The sequence below is a fragment of the Micropterus salmoides genome, unplaced genomic scaffold (genome assembly GCF_014851395.1).
Source record: "Micropterus salmoides isolate LMB-PRFRI ecotype aquatic unplaced genomic scaffold, ASM1485139v1 Ms_hic_scaffold_22, whole genome shotgun sequence".
Taxonomy (NCBI): domain Eukaryota; kingdom Metazoa; phylum Chordata; class Actinopteri; order Centrarchiformes; family Centrarchidae; genus Micropterus; species Micropterus salmoides.
In genome coordinates, this window is record NW_024041373.1 from 2,613,664 (window position 1) to 2,632,117 (window position 18,454).

An 18,454-nucleotide genomic window follows, 5' to 3' on the forward strand; every position below is an offset into this window, starting at 1 on the left:
ATTTATTTTGTTTTACCATTTTAAAATGTTGCCATATTTTATGGACTGTCACAAGTTTTTTGTAATAGTCACATCATATATTTGTAACACATACATATCACATTTGTATTTTGTTGTTTTTATGATAGTAATCTTAATATTTTTTATTAATAATTATGAATATATAACAATAATTTAATTAGCAAAAACTACTGTGTGTTTTCAGCCAGCTTGTGAGTTCTGTATCTTTTAGAGACTTTATTCTGAAAAACTCAACCGGAAGATGTAATTAATGTATTTCCTGCCAGAGGAGTGACATACAGGCTAGCTTCTCTGTCCATGTTATCCCAGAGATGTCGGAGTCTCCGGACGCCCGCAGCCTACTCTCTGCATCCTCCCAGCTCAACCTGATGGAGGTGGACGCGGTGAGAGACTCTCTACTTCTTCTACTGTCGTGGCGACTCAGACTTGAGGGAGAATTAACTGTGTGCCGCCGCAGCAGTCTGTTGTTGACACCGGATGAGAAGTGGCGCTGCGCAGCGGCTGCTCTAAATGCTGCTCCTAGCTAACGTTACACTTTACTCTTCAGCCGTAGGAAGAATTCATTTCTGTTAATAACGAAGGCAGCATGAGTTCATGACAGCTCCGAATGAGGCCCAGCTGCGCAGGTCTGCTTCTCCAGGAGCTGCCCATTGTAGCCTAACGTTACGGGAAAACGGCATGGGATTTTATGGAGACATGTCTGTGTTGTATTAAATTTAGCACTTAATTAAAGTTAGTTAAGCAAGAGACGTTAACCAAACCCTCTTCAGTTGAAACCACCAATGTTGCGACTTAAGCCTGAGCTTTGTAACTTTATCAAGGCGTTTACGGACAGACTACATTAACTTAGTCTATTACACTGTCCTAAAGTTTGCTAAAATGCAGCTCGCGCTCAGCGGTGTAACATTTATTAAAACAAGAAAGCTTGTCACTAGCTGTAGGCTATCTCAGACAAAGAGTGAATGTGTTCACCTCAGAAATGTAAAAGTAAGTGTGTGTTTACTGGTACAACTTGCCGTCCGCGGCGCCGTCACTTCCCGTTGTGCTTCTCCTCCTACACGTCCAACAAACTGGAGTAAACTGATCCAAAGGCTGCTGTTCGGTGTATATGTATAAATGTTATACATTGGATATGATTCATATAAATAAGTGTGTGTGTGTGTGTGTGTGTGTGTGTGTGTGTGTGTGTGTATTTGTACCCTAACGCTGGTCATTTGAGTGGGTCCCTATTTAAAATGTGTTTTTTTGACAAATGATAGTGTTAAACTTGTAATGGATAGGTATCGTTAGGAAACTCTTATTGGTTCTTTTTCATTACTGAAAGTGCTTTTTAAAAATATATTTAAATAAAGACTATATTCAGAACAGGATTTGAATTGAATATCTTAAATATAACTAAATATTATTTCTGCACCGCGGCCTTTCTGCTCTGCTGAGCAAAGTCAGTGTGTGTGTGTGTGTGTGTGTGTGTGTGTGTGTTTCTGGAGCTCACAGAGGGCAGGATTTAGATAGTTTCAACACGGATTTGTCATTCACAAAGTAACATTAAGAAAATCACAGGAAAAGGACGGAGTGTCAATAGTGAGTTTACTGTGTCAGATGCAGGACGTGTACCTGTCAACATCTCTGCAGCTTCCAGCACACCTGTAGCCGGTAGTGATGACAACACTAATACAGAAATGGGGACTATTTCCAGGGAGCCTGCAATGTCACGCCTTTCCATTGGCAGAATGAACAGTAGTTGGTTTTGTGGTGCATTCAAGCACAATAGATTATATTTGCTTGAAGATCCTTAAGTGCATTCTAGGCAGATGTTGGAAAGGTGTAAATGCATCTGTAACTCCAAGAAGCATACGTAAGCTTTACACCTCCCATAGCATAACAGTGTATGTCAGTGTGTATGCTGTGGAAATGAGCCATTGTTCTTATTAAAGTAACAAGGACAAATGTCCCCAGCCAACCGAGCTGCTGTAGCATTTATCTGATGCGGGATCATCTCAACCACTGAAGGATCTGTGTGGATGAGGGAGCGGTGTGAGTTAGAGCCAGTGGAGGTGTCAACTTTTGTCTTGCTTGTAGTTCATAAATACGATTCATTCATGTGGTTGTGGATCATTGTTAGCTAACACTAGCTAGACTGTTATTGTTGTAAATAAACTGCTATGTGCAGAAGTAGTTTTTGGCAGTTACCTGACATCAGATATCGCCTTCTTCTCGACAGGAGGTGACCCTGATTTGCATGTAGCCTGGGAAACCTAAAATGGATTGCAATCAGATTTGTGTTCCGGCCAACAGAAACACGTATATGTGACTAAGTGTAAATTAAATTGTCTGAACTTTCACCTGGATATAAACAAGTGTAAATGGGGCCTGTAAGACTGAGATGACTGTAAAATCCATCTTACCAACCTTCTTACACGTACTGTTCTAAACAAGAGGAATGAATGCCCCCTAAAATTAAGGCACATTGTTAAAGTACAAAGCTTTTCTTAATGTGGCCAGTGTATATTGACTGCACAGTGGTTCTCATCAGGGTCAAACACACACAGACAGGTAAATACTAGACGGACAGCGGGGCATATTTCTATTTCTAGTAGGTTATTTCTTATTTTATTTTTTAGTACTCACTACTTGAATCTGCTCACCTTGCTTTTACCTTCAGTTCTCTTTTCCCGACACACACACACACACACCTGCTTGGTACGGTTGGGATTCACCAGAGGCCCCGCAATTCGATATTATCACAATACTTATGTCACGATACGATATTATTGCGATTTTAAACATATTGCGATGTATTGGAATTACTTTTATCCAACTTTAAATTGTGTCCCCAAAGGAAAGCTCTTTTTCTAGGGCCTGAAAAAGCAATTGATTTCATTATTATAGTGCCAAAAAGGTAAAATTCTCATGTACAATTTCTGTAATAAAAGATCGATACTTGGCGTCCGCGTATCGATACAGTATTGCCACGAAAAATATCGTGATACTATGCTGTATCGATTTTTTCCCCCCACTCCTCCTGCAAAGGTTTTTTGTTGACACACAAAACTTGAAAATAAACTATTCAGGAATATGCCAGAAAGAAGACCAATACTTTTCCTGCTCTGTCACAGGCTGCATTATAGATGGATTTTTAAACATATTTTGCAGTTATAGCCTTAATGACCATTCTTTCTGCACAACGGACACTCCACTCCTGTTTTGTCATTTCTGACAGTGCACAAGCATTGACAGTTCTCTTGTTTAATTCCTATTGGCTGAAATGCTGTATGTACATCATTTTGCTAGACAGTGATTTAATCATCCATGCAACTGACATGGATTTATATAAATTAATATAAATATGGAGAGGTTGCTAGTCAGATTATTACTGTGGTTGTATGTAGGGCTCAACGATTAATTGCATTTGCGATCTTATCACGATATGATAAAACGAGATTTTCTAATCACAAAGGCTGCGATTGCACTTCACATGACACGCAGGAGTAAACCAGTCAGAGGAAGCATCAACTTCGCACGTTATGCTTTACCTTGTTGTTGTACAATGGCCTTAAGCTTGAGAGAAGCCGGCGTTGTCGGAGAATTACTAAGCTTGTCTATTAAACATAAGAGGCGTCACTTGGTTTTATTTTTCGTTGGCCAACTTTTGAATTAAACCTCAAACTGAGTATTTTTGGAGGTTTTTGAGATAGATGCATTAATTGGTGGTTGAACTGTGGGATTTATATTGAGTGCTTAAAGTATAACACACTGTGGTGAACTTAGTTTTTCTTGTGGTCTGTAGATAGGCCGACCTGAGGATATTATATCATATTATTTAATGCTACGATTTGACTCAAATGATCTTTTTCATATTATTAAAATTTGATACTTCTTGTCCACCATTGCTCATAATAATAATTCATGCAATTCATGCACCACCTAATTTCATCATAACACAGGGCTGACCTTTAATCTATCTAATAATGTGTTGTTCATGCTATACACTGATTTATCGTCCTTTTTGAATAATACAGGAGGTAAAGAGCTTAAAAATGAATTGCATATTAAATTGCAATCGCAATATTGGTAAAAAAAATCGCAATTAGATTATTTTCCTAAATTGTTCAGCCCTAGTTGTAGTTGAGTTTTTTTTAACCTCTTTCTGTAAAAAAACAAACAAAAAAAACACAGTTAATGCCCGTTATTATTAAAGCTTCTGATTTATGACCTGGAATAAAACATTCGAAAGACTTGATTTATTTACGTTGTTCATGGACCAATGATCCCCCAGATTATTATATATATATATATGGCAGAGACCGTTTTCTTGCTGTTTCAAATCTCCCAGCTTTAATACCTTTCTCAAAATGTCTGTGACATAGCCAGTACAAAGCAAATGTGGTCTCTTCATGGAGTATTACTTGTTGTTCTGATCTGGTCATCAACAGTTAAAAGGTGAAATTTGCATAATAAGTAGGAAGGGCAGAGATGTTGTTAAGTGCAAAAACTGATCCCTGTCCACCAACAGGTACTACTCAGAATTTTTTTTTCTAATTTACAAAATAATTAAGATGAAATCTGATGATTTTAATGTTTTCTACAAAACAATATCACTGTGGTTTGGTCTCAAGATCTCATTCTACAATTTAGTTATCTGACGCTGCAGTTTGGTGGTATGATAATAGTGTTACACCCGCCCTCCACCCATGTGTCCATGGAATTCACTCTCTCTGCCATTTAATTATCTGATACTGCCATCTGGTGGTCTCATACCACAGGAAACTGAATTCATTTTGATAGATTGACCTTGTCTTTCGCTTCAAAGAAAAAACACAGACGACTTCTTACTGATTTAGTGAGTTTAATTATTTATTTATAACTAAATGCCTGATCTGACTAAATAAAGGATTAATAATGTGGAATGTCATAAAGAAAGTAAATAGACACATCAGATGAATAGCAGATATTAAAGGGGCTATGTGTAGTTATTCAATAAAATTACGTATCATTAAATCAGTTTTTTTACTTAATGGGCTGTAACCTCACTTAGAAATGAACAACACGCCTATTTTCTCTATGTTGCTTGGAACAGCCGCTATTCTGTTAATGTGAAGGTATGGGGTCGGGATGTAGCTGCATGCGCACTCCCGAGCCTCTCTCCGACTATAGCGGCAACACCGGAGCTACCGAAATGCAGTCCACTAACACCATAAAACAACCGGCTCCCAGCACAACATAGACTCCAACATAAACTCCATGTAAGGATGAAAAGCAACAATAAAGGTTTATGTGCTGCACACGCTTGGTTGCAATCTAAAAAGTGGCCCTTGAAAACACATACATTTAGCTCCTTTTAAGTGATGAAATAAACCTGATGTTTTTGACAATCATGAAGTAAAGTATGTGATCTGATTATTGAAACAAAAATGTTAAGGTTCTAATGTAATTCTTGGGCAATTACCTTAAAAATGTCCTCCAGTGGCTCAGGTACATCTGCAGTTATGCTGGGAATATGAGCTGTTCTCCTTTTGATAGTTGACTTGGCGGCTTTTGTCAAGTCAAATAATATGTCAAATAACATATCTGGTTACACTAACATCGTCAGCTATAACAAAAACTATAATATAACAAATGTTCAATAAATGTTTAAATTATATGAATAACAAACAAATTAGCACTTAATTTGTCAGTTAAGATCTTTATTTTATTGAGGAAAAGGGACTGAACAAAGAATTTACTTAATTTTACTCATGAATATTTGTTCATAAAAGATTTGATTTCAATTGTTTTGAAAGTTCTACCTCAAATTTGGTGATCCGTGGCAACTGTTTGTCACGTTCTGACCATAAAGAATATTTTAAAATAACAACTCACTTAGGAGCAAAAATCAGCCTTTAAACTGTATAATGATTTGACATTTATCGTGATAATTATCAATATTAAATGATATGACATTTTTTATCAGGATAACATTTTTGGACATATCGCCCTGGTCTAATTCAGAGATTCCGACTCCTTGTTTTCTTCAGTATTGTTGGCTTTAGCATAAAATAATTTCCCATTTTCCATTTTCCTGACTGACCTACCAAGGGGTTTATTTCTTTTCCTTGTGCCTTATCGGTGACTGTAGTAGGCTTTTACAGCTGGATTCATCTTTTGACGCTATGTAAAGGAAATTATGAAGATAGCCGTGGTTACCATATGTCATTGTTAAAAATAAATTAATAGCCTAAATAAATAAATAATATCTTAAAACTACAGCCATAGCCCGAGCATTAACCATATTGCTCCATACCATTGCTCAGGTTCAGGTTCAGCTGGGGTCTAGACACAATGGATAAGACTAGTTTATTGCTAGTCACCCATTCTAGTACTGTCTGCAACTCTTTATTGAGGGTTGCAGTGATTTCATTAACTGTGGGTGCATACATATTGTTGTATCATCTGCATACATGGACACACAGGCTTTGCTATCTCTGGGTTGAGCCAGAAATCGCCAATAAAGTTGTCAGAATTCTGAGAAGGTTCTGTCTGCTGTGTGATAATGCAGGACTGTCTTGAGTGAACAGATTGAAACAAATTGGTGGATAACTACTGATTTGAAGAATCTGGAGAGATGCTGACCTTTGCGTTGTGCAAACACCACCAGCTTGGTCAGAAAAATGTCAAATGAACTGGACCAATACCAAAGCCTCTGCTAGGCTAAAATAAAATAAAGTTGGATTAACCTCATCCTCAGTGCTTTACAACACTTCTTGGCTCGGGAAGCTCACTTGCTATTGCCAAATACCAGTGGTTGGTAACCAGTCAGTGTTTCCTATTTTAACTCCTATTGGAAGTCTCGGGTCTGTGTGGATTGGATGGATTTCACTTAAGTAGCATTTGCATAGTGCTGATGAGTGGTTTGTAGTGTTAATTTGGGGTAAAACACATGGAGGACATGCTAAGAAAGATGAAGGAGGTGTAAATATTCACATAACAAAGAAAGTACAGAGAAACAAATACTGCTTTCTAACCCTCTGTGTTTTTGTTCTACTTTGGTTCTCAGATTGACGATAAAGAGTTTGACATTCCCCAAGTGGACACACCTCCCACACTGGAGAGCATCCTCAATGAGGTGAAGTACATGTTCTTTTTGAAAGTAACTTTAAGCAGCTTTGAGAAGCTGCTACACTTCTTGAACATTTTATATATATATATACACACACAGTGTTAGTATTTTTCTTATATTTACATTTTGGCCAAGTGTCCTATCGCTGTGAGTGTGACAAGTGATGTACTGTATGATTAAAAACTGCTCATCCAGGATAAAGGTTGGGCCATCCGGTGAGACAGAGTGAAGTTGTTACGATACTGAGAAGATGAAGTCAGCAGGAGACATTTTGCTTTGCTTTGGGATGAATATTTACAACAGTCAGGGAATTCCCTCATCAGGTAGAAGGGTCTTAATGATACATACAGTAGTTTGATGTCAGGTAAACATATTAGTGGGCTGTTACATAACTGCTCCTTTTGGCGTTAATGTGAGAAGAGCAGCAGGAAGTAAGTGCTTTGATTTAACAGTAATTTTAAACAGTCCTGCCACAGATGTAGGAGAGCCCTCTGGTTGAGGTGTGTTTTTTTGTTGTGTGTCTGCAGCTGGAGGATGAGGAGGAACCATTTGTGCTGGAGGACACCTGCGTGCTAAACACAGACAACATGGATGCTCACTCCTGTGACACTTCGTCTCTGGCCAGCTCTGACAGTGGAGACCCAGCACACCTCAAACGGCATGAAAAAACACACCACACAGCCTCCTATTCTGTTTGCCTTGTATAATGCAGATGATATTCAACTATACATCTTGTTTAAGCCTCAAAATGTAGCAGAATTTAGGTAGATTTATTGTTATAAAATGAAATTGAGTTTTGTAACTCCCTTCTGCTACATAGCAGACAATATACATTAGTACAGAAGCAATTATAAAAATGGTAAGTCTGATAGCTTGGGAGAAAAGCTGCTCTGCAGTCTGGTGGTGCGGCAGCAGAAACTTCTATATCTCTTCCCAGAAGGCAGCAGGGCGAACAGGCTGTGGCTGGGTGGGTACTGTCCTTTAGTATCCTTTGGGCTCTGCAGGCACCTCACCTCACCGATATCACTGATGCTCTGGAGATGGGTATCAATGATCTTCTGAGCAGTTTGAATCCCCCGCTGCAGAGCCTCCGGTCCTGGGCCGTGCACATCCCATGCCAGTTAGTGATGTTTCCAGTCAGGATGCTTTCTGTTGCTCCTCTGTAAACGCTGACAAGAACTTGGCGAGGGAATTTGGCCTTCTTAAGCTTCCCCAAGAAATACAGTCGTTTCTGAGCTTTCTTCACCAGCGTGGAGATGTGAGACGACCATGTCAGGTTCTCTGTGATGCTGATTCCCAGGAACCTGAAATAGTTGGAAATATAACTAAACACCTACATTTTAGTAATAATAATAATAATCTTTATTTGTAGAGCACTTTTCAAAAACAAGTTACAAAGTGCTTTAACAAGTGTAAAGATGTAGTGTAATGCTGTAGTGTATTGAAGAACTTATTTCTGCCCCAGATTGTCCCTAAGGTAAGGATAGTCTAGATTCAGTTTCCTCTTCTGTTAAATCTTCCTATAAAGTCTATGTGTCAGTGTGGGCTAGGCTATGAGTCTTGAACAAAATTATAAGTTTGATTTGGTATGTTTTTTCCAGCTGAGAAACATTGTGAAATTCAGGTCCATTAAGTCTAAAGCTTAGATGGAGATTATTATTTGTGCTTTGGTTTCGTCCTGCCTCACCTTGCTTGTACATTACAACAAAAAAATAGCAAGGTAACAAATGAAGTACTCTATTGGTACTGGTATTACTTTAAGGGTACTTGTTTTGGTACTGGTATCGAAAAATGTTAAACGATACCCAATCTTAGTTACATTATATTCAGGTTAAAGTTATTTTATTGCCAAAATACTGTTAGCTTAAGTTAATAATATATTTTATTTAGAACCTTTGTTTATGTGTGTTAACAAAGGTTCACTCTGCTATAAAGATAATCTGTAGGCAGGGTAATAAGGCTGCCTAATTATGACAAAAATCATGAAGTTTGATTAATTGCCCAGCTGATAGGTAGTGTCATAGACGCCATATGGGTGCTGCTGCAGCAACCAAAGCAGCACAAGCATGAGTCAATACAAAGCCACATTCTGACCCTAAAATAGTCCTGTGAAGAAGTGACCACCAGCCAGAAAAACAACACAAAGACTCACTATAACTTTCTTTTGATGCATGCCTCCTTGTCTTTACATGTCCAAGGTAATAACATTGAAAATGTCTTATTTGTGTGTGTGTGTTTGATCTGTGTGCATGTGTTTGTGTGTCTGTGTGTGGACATGTACATGTGTGAAGAAAGAGGAGGACAGTGGATCCAAATGCGACAGTTCATGGCTCTGTTGTTCGACACAGCCTGCTGAAGGGCATCTCTGCACAGATCGTCTCTGCTGCTGTAAGACTTCATGCACGCGCACACTGTGGGGGTGTAAAGGGTCACGGAGGACAAGACGCACTTACAGATCCTTTTGTGATTATTTACTCCAGTCCACCGTGTGTGTATGCATGTACATCTGTGTGTGATTAGTATAACTCATCCCCGTGGACTCCCACATGTGTATGTACCAGAGGCCCTGCTTTGTACTTTGATAGCTACATACTGTATAATAGTAGGCCTATAGCACATACATACATACATACATACATACACACACACACACACACACACACACACACACACACACACACACACACACACACACACATAGGTGCTGGTCATATAATTAGAATATCATGAAAAGTTGATTTATTTCAGTAATTCCATTCAAAAAGTGAAACTTGTATAATGTATACATTCATTCCACACAAACTGATATATTTCAAGTGTTCATTCCTTTTAATTTTGATTATAAATGACAACTAATGAAAACCCCCAAATCAGTATCTCAGAAAATTAGAATATTGTGAAAAGGTTCAGTATTGAAGACACCTGGTGCCACACTCTGATCAGCTAATTAACTCAAAACACCTGCAAAGGCCTTTAAATGGTCTCTCAGTCTAGTTCTGTAGGCTACACAATCATGGGGAAGACTGCTGACTTGACAGCTGTCCAAAAGACGACCATTGACACCTTGCACAAGGAGGGCAAGACACAAAAGGTCATTGCTAAAGAGGCTGGCTGTTCACAGAGCTCTGTGTCCAAGCACATTAATAGAGAGGCCAAGGGAAGGAAAAGATGTGGTAGAAGAAAGTGTACAAGCAATAGGGATAACCGCACCCTGGAGAGGATTGTGAAACAAAAGCCATTCAAAAATGTGGGGGAGATTCACAAAGAGTGGACTGCAGCTGGAGTCAGTGCTTCAAGAACCACCACGCACAGACGTATGCAAGACATGGGTTTCAGCTGTCGCATTCCTTGTGTCAAGCCACTCTTGAACAAGACACAGCGTCAGAAGCGTCTCACCTGGGCTAAAGACAAAAAGGACTGGACTGCTGCTGAGTGGTCCAAAGTTATGTTCTCTGATGAAAATAAATTTAGCATTTCCTTTGGAAATCAAGGTCCCAGAGTCTGGAGGAAGAGAGGAGAGGCACAGAATCCACGTTGCTTGAAGTCCAGTGTAAAGTTTCCACAGTCGGTGATGGTTTGGGGTGCCATGTCATCTGCTGGTGTTGGTCCACTGTGTTTTCTGAGGTCCAAGGTCAACGCAGCCATCTACCAGGAAGTTTTAGAGCACTTCATGCTTCCTGCTGCTGACCAACTTTATGGAGATGCAGATTTCATTTTCCAACAGGACTTGGCACCTGCACACAGTGCCAAAGCTACCAGTACCTGGTTTAAGGACCATGGTATCCCTGTTCTTAATTAGCCAGCAAACTGGCCTGACCTTAACCCTATAGAAAATCTATGGGGTATTGTGAAGAGGAAGATGCGATACGCCAGACCCAACAATGCAGAAGAGCTGAAGGCCACTATCAGAGCAACCTGGGCTCTCATAACACCTGAGCAGTAGACTCCATGCCACGCCGCATTGCTGCAGTAATTCAGGCAAAAGGAGCCCCAACTAAGTATTGAGTGCTGTACATGCTCATACTTTTCGTTTTCATACTTTTCAGTTGGCCAACATTTCTAAAAATCCTTTTTTTGTATTGGTCTTAACTAATATTCTAATTTTCGGAGATACTGAATTTGGGATTTTCATTAGTTTTAATCATCACAATTAAATGAAATAAACATTTGAAATATATCAGTCTGTGTGAAATGAATGAATATAATATCCAAGTTTCACTTTTTGAATGGAATTACTGAAATAAATCAACTTTTTGATGATATTATAATTATATTATAATCATTACACCCACGCACGCACACGTGTGTATATGCCAAGCCATGCCATATACCAATAGCCAAGTAAGATTCATTATTATTGTTTTATCTGTTTTTGTACTGATAGTGTTGTTTGCCAAAATTTGTTTCCTATAACAGAGATGAGTGCCCGAGCTACACTAATATTGCCAATCATGCATCAGAGGCTATTAATGTGGTCACATTCAGATAAACCGCTGGTTTCCCTTGCCTCTGTGATGACAGTGTTCACTTGCTTCTGGCAGCTGAAGCCAGGGGTTATGAGTCACACGTGTGCATGTGCTTCTGCATGGCCCAGTTCTAATCTAATCACACACATGCACACATAAGCACATGTAGGACTTTTAATAAATAATCACATGAGGGTATGCACGTGCGTCTTGTCTTCTGTGACCGTCTACACACGCACGCACACACACAGAAAGGACTACATCAGTCATTAATGTCCTCCAACATTGACAAACGACTGCCTTGTGTTTAGTGTTCTTGATTAGAGTACATATTATAAATGTAGACACCATTAAAATTATTAAAACTTACTGATTCATTAAAGCTAATGGTAATTTCTGGTCTTGGGTCACTCAATCACACCATGTTTTGTTTGGAAAGATAATTATCAGTTAGTATTACTGTGTTCCTGCTCTAGTTCTTTTGCAGGTCTATTTGGGTGATTTATTGTTACAGAAGTCTGTACTTTAGTACTAGCTTTAGAGTTGGACATTTGTTTCTGCAGACTAATGCCTTTAAGATTGTATTCAAGCATAATAAAGCATTTGTATCTTTTCCTCAGGACAAAGTGGATGCTGGACTGCCAACTGCTATAGTGAGTATTATTTAAATGACAACTGAACAAAGAGAGTTATATTAGTTTTCTATGAATTTTGATGGCTGACTCCGTATACCCTCATAATGCAGTTTAGCAATTTCATAATGTGGCTACATACTATTTAAATTGCTATGATACTTTCTATCAACGACAAACAGTACTTTAGACTAGCTTTAGAAGGTTTTTGTACAATAACATAATAATTAAACAATCCAACAGAAGGCAAAGTTGAATATATTTCTGATAGAAGCTGCAGCATTTACACAGAACTCTGTACTCAAGTGTAAAAATAGTAAGAAAAATGTAGAAGTGAAGCAGAAAGAGAATGTGAGGGTTAAGGCTGGGTGATATGGCCAAAAATGTTATCACGATAAAAACATTTCATATCATTTGGTATTGATAATAATAATCATGATAAATGTCAAATAATTATATCTTTATCTTTGGCTTTATATCTAAAGCTGATTTTCGCTCCTGAGTGAAAGTTGAAGAAACCAGATAGTTAAATGTGTTTTTAAAATATTCTTTAAGGTAAAAACATGACAAACACATGCCAAAGAGTAGATCACTTCACAAATCTGAGGTAGAACATTCAAAACAATTATAATAAAACATTTTTTCAACAAATATGCATGAGTAATATATATAAAACCTTTATTTAATTAGGAATTCACATTGAGATTAAAACCTCTTTTACAAGTGAGGCCTAGTCAAGAAAGGGTCATGTAGCTGCATCTAACAAATAAGACAACAACAACAGCAAAACATAATAACAACGTGAGGTACAACAGCAAAAAAAACAAAGCAAAATTAATCTTCTTTCACTCCATTTTTCTTTCTTATAAATATCTTAATAGAAAAAGTATGTGCTAATTTGTTTGTAATTCAAATCTTGAACAGTTGTTATATTGTTATTGTGGAAAACGTGTGTGTGTGTGTATGTATATATGTATGTGTATATGTGTATATATATGTATGTGTGTGTGTATATATGTATGTGTGTGTATATATATGTATGTGTGTGTATATATGTATGTGTGTGTATATATGTATATATGTATATATATATATATTGTGTGTGTGTGTATATGTGTATATATATACATATATGTATATGTATGTATGTATGTGTGTATATATATGTACGTATGTATATGTGTGTATGTATATGTATATGTGTATGTATATGTATATATGTGTATATATATATGTGTGTGTGTGTATATGTGTGTATGTATATGTATATATGTGATATATATGTGTGTGTGTGTGTATATGTGTGTATATATATACATATATATGTATATGTATGTATGTATATATATGTATACGTGTATATGTATATGTGTGTATGTATGTATATATATATATAATGTACGCTTGTTGTAATGTTGTGATGTCTTGTTTTCTCTGTGTTTTGCCTTTCTTTAGCTTTTTATGCCTTCCTCTAATCAGTTAAGCTGGATATTTTTTGTGTTCAGACAGTGTCGGGTGTGATTGCTGTAGGAACATCTCATGGCCTGGCTCTGGTCTTTGGTGAGTCTAAACTTGATTACCCTCCTTAAATTCTCAAAGCAAAGGATATTTGCACTTAATTTTTTTTTACATTTTCATCTTTTTTGCAAACCCCTATGTTGCATGGGTAGTGGTAGTAGTGGTGTGCCTTGCTGTTCATAGCATAATTCTAGTGGCACCATGCTTCACTATCAGTTAAATAATTCATTATGGATGCAGTGCTTGAAGTGGAAAAACATAAGTGCCAGTACGAAATAGTCTCAAATTTGTTAGTAATCATAACCAAACATGCAAAACAATGAGTTCAACATTTGAAAGTTTGCTGTAGCACATCAACCTTTTTTTAATGTCTTGCCCCATCCTGCAAGAATGGAAACAGGTGAGCGTAACATAGTGCCCCCTGGGTAATGCAGTTTATTTTGAATTGCCCAGAAAAAATATGCAAGAAAAAGTCACGGTACACAAAGAGTAAAATGTAGAAGTTCTGGCCAACTGAGTAGCAATTGTATGTGTTGCTGATGATAATGTACTTGCTGAGGATGCAGAAAATGTTGTCTTATTTGTATACTGTAAATGGTGTGAGAAATGGAGATTGTACTTACGTAGAAGCTCTTAATCTCATATTAGCACATATCAGGTTTATCAGGTATGTAAACGGACTGTGTGTAAATGTGTGTATTTCACATTCACATTGCACATCTCGCCATTAGACAACTGTCCTGTTCCATAGATGTGAGGAACAGTAAAGAAGTGTGGGTTTCCTCTGGGTGCTGGTGTCCTCCCACAGTCCAAAGACATTCAGAATAGTTTGAGCATGAATGTTATCTGTCCCTGTGTGTCAGTCCTACGACAGACTGGCGACCTGTCCCTCGACATTCAGGTTAAGGGAGTAATGCTAATGGATAGATGGATACATATTCTAATAAATGAATAAAGTAATTAATAACTCTGGGAAAGTGCATGCATTTGATGCATTAATTGAAACTGCTGCTTATTTTGCAATACTTTGGTTCACCTGGCAACACATTACATACAAATCATATATGAACTTTTAAATATAAAACTTATTTTGAAACGGTATTTTGTATGTTTAAGTTAAAGACCTTTAAGCATTAAAAATATTATGATAAAAAACATCCCCATGATTGTGCCATTGGGTCTCTGGCCCAATATATCCTGAAATGACCCTCTTATCAGTTAGATCTCTTGGTGTCGGAGAGAATCGGCTCTGTTAATAAGTAGTAACATAGAACATGATGAAAACAAATATGTTGAATATGTTGAATTTTAGCTATACATGGACAAATACAAAGAGGACATGATCTGATTGACACAGGAAAGTCTTGTTTTTTATTTGTAATTCGGCGTCACCTTTTGAAATTCACAAGTGTAATAACCAATATTTAGTGTACAATCATGTGCATATTTTAAGTATATTGATTAATGAGCCACTTGAAATGTTAAAATGACTGTGATCGTCTCATATGGTTTACATAACAACAGATCTTTCTTCTTTGGCTTAATACATGCCAGTATCATTGACATCCACCCTCAGGACTGCTTCGCCTGAATCTGACATGGAGGCACTGACGATAACATAATTACCCTCATAAGAAATGCAGGAGCCATCAGCCTTTGCTCTTACAAAATTATTTTCATTTCCCTTATACATCATATCATAAAGATTGTAGTCACACTCGGTTCCTCTTTCAAAGATCCCCACAGCGAACCAGCTGGAGTAGAGGTTTCGGTCGTAGGGCACGGAGTACATGACAGCCATGACGTGGCTGTAGTCGTTGTATTCTGCGTTGAAAAGGTCGTAGGTGAAGACGCCCACAGCCCCGGTGGCAGCGCCGGTTGTCTTGTTGAACAGTGCACTGCCAGCAGAGCAGGGACCCACCATGGGTGGCAGAGGGACTTCACAGTGCCCGCTCTCAGTGAACACTCTGAACACAAAGACACAACAAATCAGACCGGTTCATACAAAACCTTTTTTTTCCCAAATCATACTATAGATGATGCTGACATTCTAGTTCACCCTGAGGGAGTTGGATGAGATTGAGGTCAGTGCTTGGACCTGGCCTTGGACCTGGGGCCGTTTCATGTTGAAACAAAAAAATTGCTGACACAAAATTGGAAGCAAACTTGTGTCAGCAAACTACACATCCACCAATGTGTCCCTGAGCAAGACACTTAACCCCCTGGTTACTCCAGAGGCGTGCGACCTGTGACATATATAGCAATTGTAAGTCACTTTGGATAAAATGAAGAAATGATTACATGTGATGTAAATGTAATGTGTCTAAAATAACATTGTACGCTATTACAAACCATTTCAATGTAAGTTATTGTAGACAAAATACACAGTCATGGTTTTGTGTAAAAATGACTTCCAAAGTCCAGCTGAAGCTAATATGAGTCATCAGTACAGGAAAATATGTATTTATTTTATTTATAGAGCACTTAAAGTATATGCCCACACAGTGCCTCAGTCCATCTAAAAGGATGCCATGGTCAATTACGTCAAGGCAGCTATTAAGTCCAGCAGCACCGTGTGGCCATGTTAATGAGTTGAGATACATGTTGTACAATATTAGAAGTCTTTGTGGCCAGTATGGACAGGAGGAACAAGCAGCTAAATATGCTTGTTCAAAAATCAGTTTGTTTCTTTGTATGCATCAACACACAAACACAAAAAGTGAAACTAATAGGAAATGAACTGTAATGGACTGACCTACTGCTTTGCCTCCTGAGCCATAGCTGCCCCTTAACTTTGGCAACTTTATTTGGTCCTTATTTCATTGTGTTTAACTACTTAATGAAAAATACACATTAAACTCATCAACACTTGTGATACCTTGGATTGGCGAGAGTGTAGCAGCCAGAGCTGTTGTTAATCTCGACAGAGCAGCAGCGATGAGGCATTGTAATGAGGTGTGGAGCGGTGGCAGGGGAAGAGGCTGTAGAGACAAGACAGCATCGTTTTAGTAAATTAAGCATCTCTGAAACAGAGCGACAAAGTCTGATAAAGTCTGAGCTTTTGAGTGGATTGGCAGATGCCTTTGGATAGAAAATACATCATTTTATGATTTCAGAGAAATAAGGCTGCTAGAACCGGTAATAAAGACCTTGAAAAACACTAATGGTTGGTATGGTGGTTGGAAACAGCAGATTCTCTGTGTGCTTGCAGCCTAGAAAGTAATTGTTGTCAACTCACCACTGCTCTCACTTACTTAGTCTAACACAAATACTGTTCTTAATCACTTATAAGCTTGAACGTGGCATGTAAGAACTAACTGAACTAATTACAACAATAATTTCCTCCAACAGCAAGTAACAACAACACTTTCTTGGTTGATTTTTCAGGCTCATTTTGCCGTAATTTTCATTATTATGACTTTTTTCAACTTTATTTAAATGAAGGTTTTTGCATCGCTGGTCAAGCCCCCCGTGGCCTGGAATCTCACAATACCTAGCGAAACAGTCATGCAAACGACAACAGTTATAAGCTGTGAATAACTAGGTCAATAAAAACAATATAATTTTAAACAAATCTAAATCAATGATAACTTGAAAGATTGTGTAATAGCCACCAGCTTTGTGTCTTTATACAAGCCTGAAAGCTGGATTAAGTTAATCAAATCAAACTGTTAGAAGTTTCTCTTTTTAGTCATTTGGTCTACTGTGAATACAGTGGCTCTCGATAACCATGAGGAAATAAGTCTCAAAAAACTTTATCTTTTGCTGAAACAATATTAGCAACATCTGCCTACACTCGTAAAGATGAGCTAGAATCACTAATATGTGCTGTCTAAGTCACCCATTATGTGAATACAAGAGTACTTACTTTTTTGTGATCTGCAGAACCAAAACCAGTGGTTTGTGCTGACAGATTGTTGGTCCAGGTTTCAAGCAGGATGTGGTGGTGAAGTCACATTGCACATGAGCTGCCCACACATTGGATTTTATTGACTCAGGTAATCAGGACCTTTAGGCACCAGTTGACTCCTTATCTCCTGTCCAGTATCAGCTCCCGTTTCTGTTCCCGGACCTGGCCACCACCTTATCACCTTTACAGCACTGGATTGATTACAACTATGAATGCTTTTGTTTGGAGCTTTTTATGTTTGTTTGAGCCTTTTAAAATGGGGATCCATTATTTGCACAGGGCGGGACGTCAGCAGGGTAAAGACGTACTGGTCTGCCAGTTTCAGGAGGGTAAAGACTTTCTGGTCTGCCAGTTAGTCACAGGGTAACACTTTATGAGAATGATGGCACTCTTTTGAAAAGCAATAATAAGGACAACCACAAAAATATGATCAATTCCATAGTATAGGAATTTGCACACTGCTAATTTGTGATTACACAAACTATTTAAAAAAATATAGTATCATTACTCTGTGCAGATGCATTATTGTATGTTCTCTAACCAAGTCAGACGGATAAGGTTGAGTTGATACTTACTGAATTAAATTTGTATGCTTGTTTTGGTTTAAAAGAAGAAAAGTATTAAATCAATTTAAAAAGACTTTAATTTATTTTAAATTGTTTTGTTTCTAGCTTAAGGAATTTGAAAAGAAAGAAAGAGCAAATGAAATGAAGCTCTTTTATACAGTAAACCAAGACCGTAATTATGCACTATGTAAATAATAGTGATCAACGGGTAAGGCAGGGCAGTGGTCAGACGAGATGCAATTACA

General features: G+C 37.9%; 2 protein-coding genes across 2 annotated transcripts; one reads left to right on the forward strand and one right to left on the reverse strand.

Annotated features, from left to right (window-relative positions):
• Positions 1–263: 263 nt before the first annotated feature.
• Positions 264–13,775, forward strand: LOC119917746 (vacuolar protein sorting-associated protein 8 homolog; the record flags this gene model as incomplete). The annotated part of the gene is given in 6 exon segments (XM_038738185.1): positions 264–404; positions 7,055–7,123; positions 7,645–7,775; positions 9,409–9,505; positions 12,204–12,236; positions 13,721–13,775. Coding segments are annotated over 6 exon segments (457 nt in total), but the record flags the coding sequence as incomplete, so codon positions are not given.
• Positions 13,776–15,273: 1,498 nt separating this feature from the next.
• LOC119917748 (DELTA-stichotoxin-Hmg2a-like) lies at positions 15,274–18,231 on the reverse strand. Its single transcript, XM_038738186.1, has 3 exons — positions 17,602–18,231; positions 16,612–16,714; positions 15,274–15,700 (listed from the first exon to the last, which is right to left on the reverse strand). The coding sequence occupies exons 2-3, from the start codon at positions 16,677–16,679 to the stop codon at positions 15,274–15,276; spliced, it is 495 nt and encodes a 164-aa protein (XP_038594114.1). The 5' UTR covers positions 16,680–16,714; positions 17,602–18,231.
• Positions 18,232–18,454: the final 223 nt, after the last annotated feature.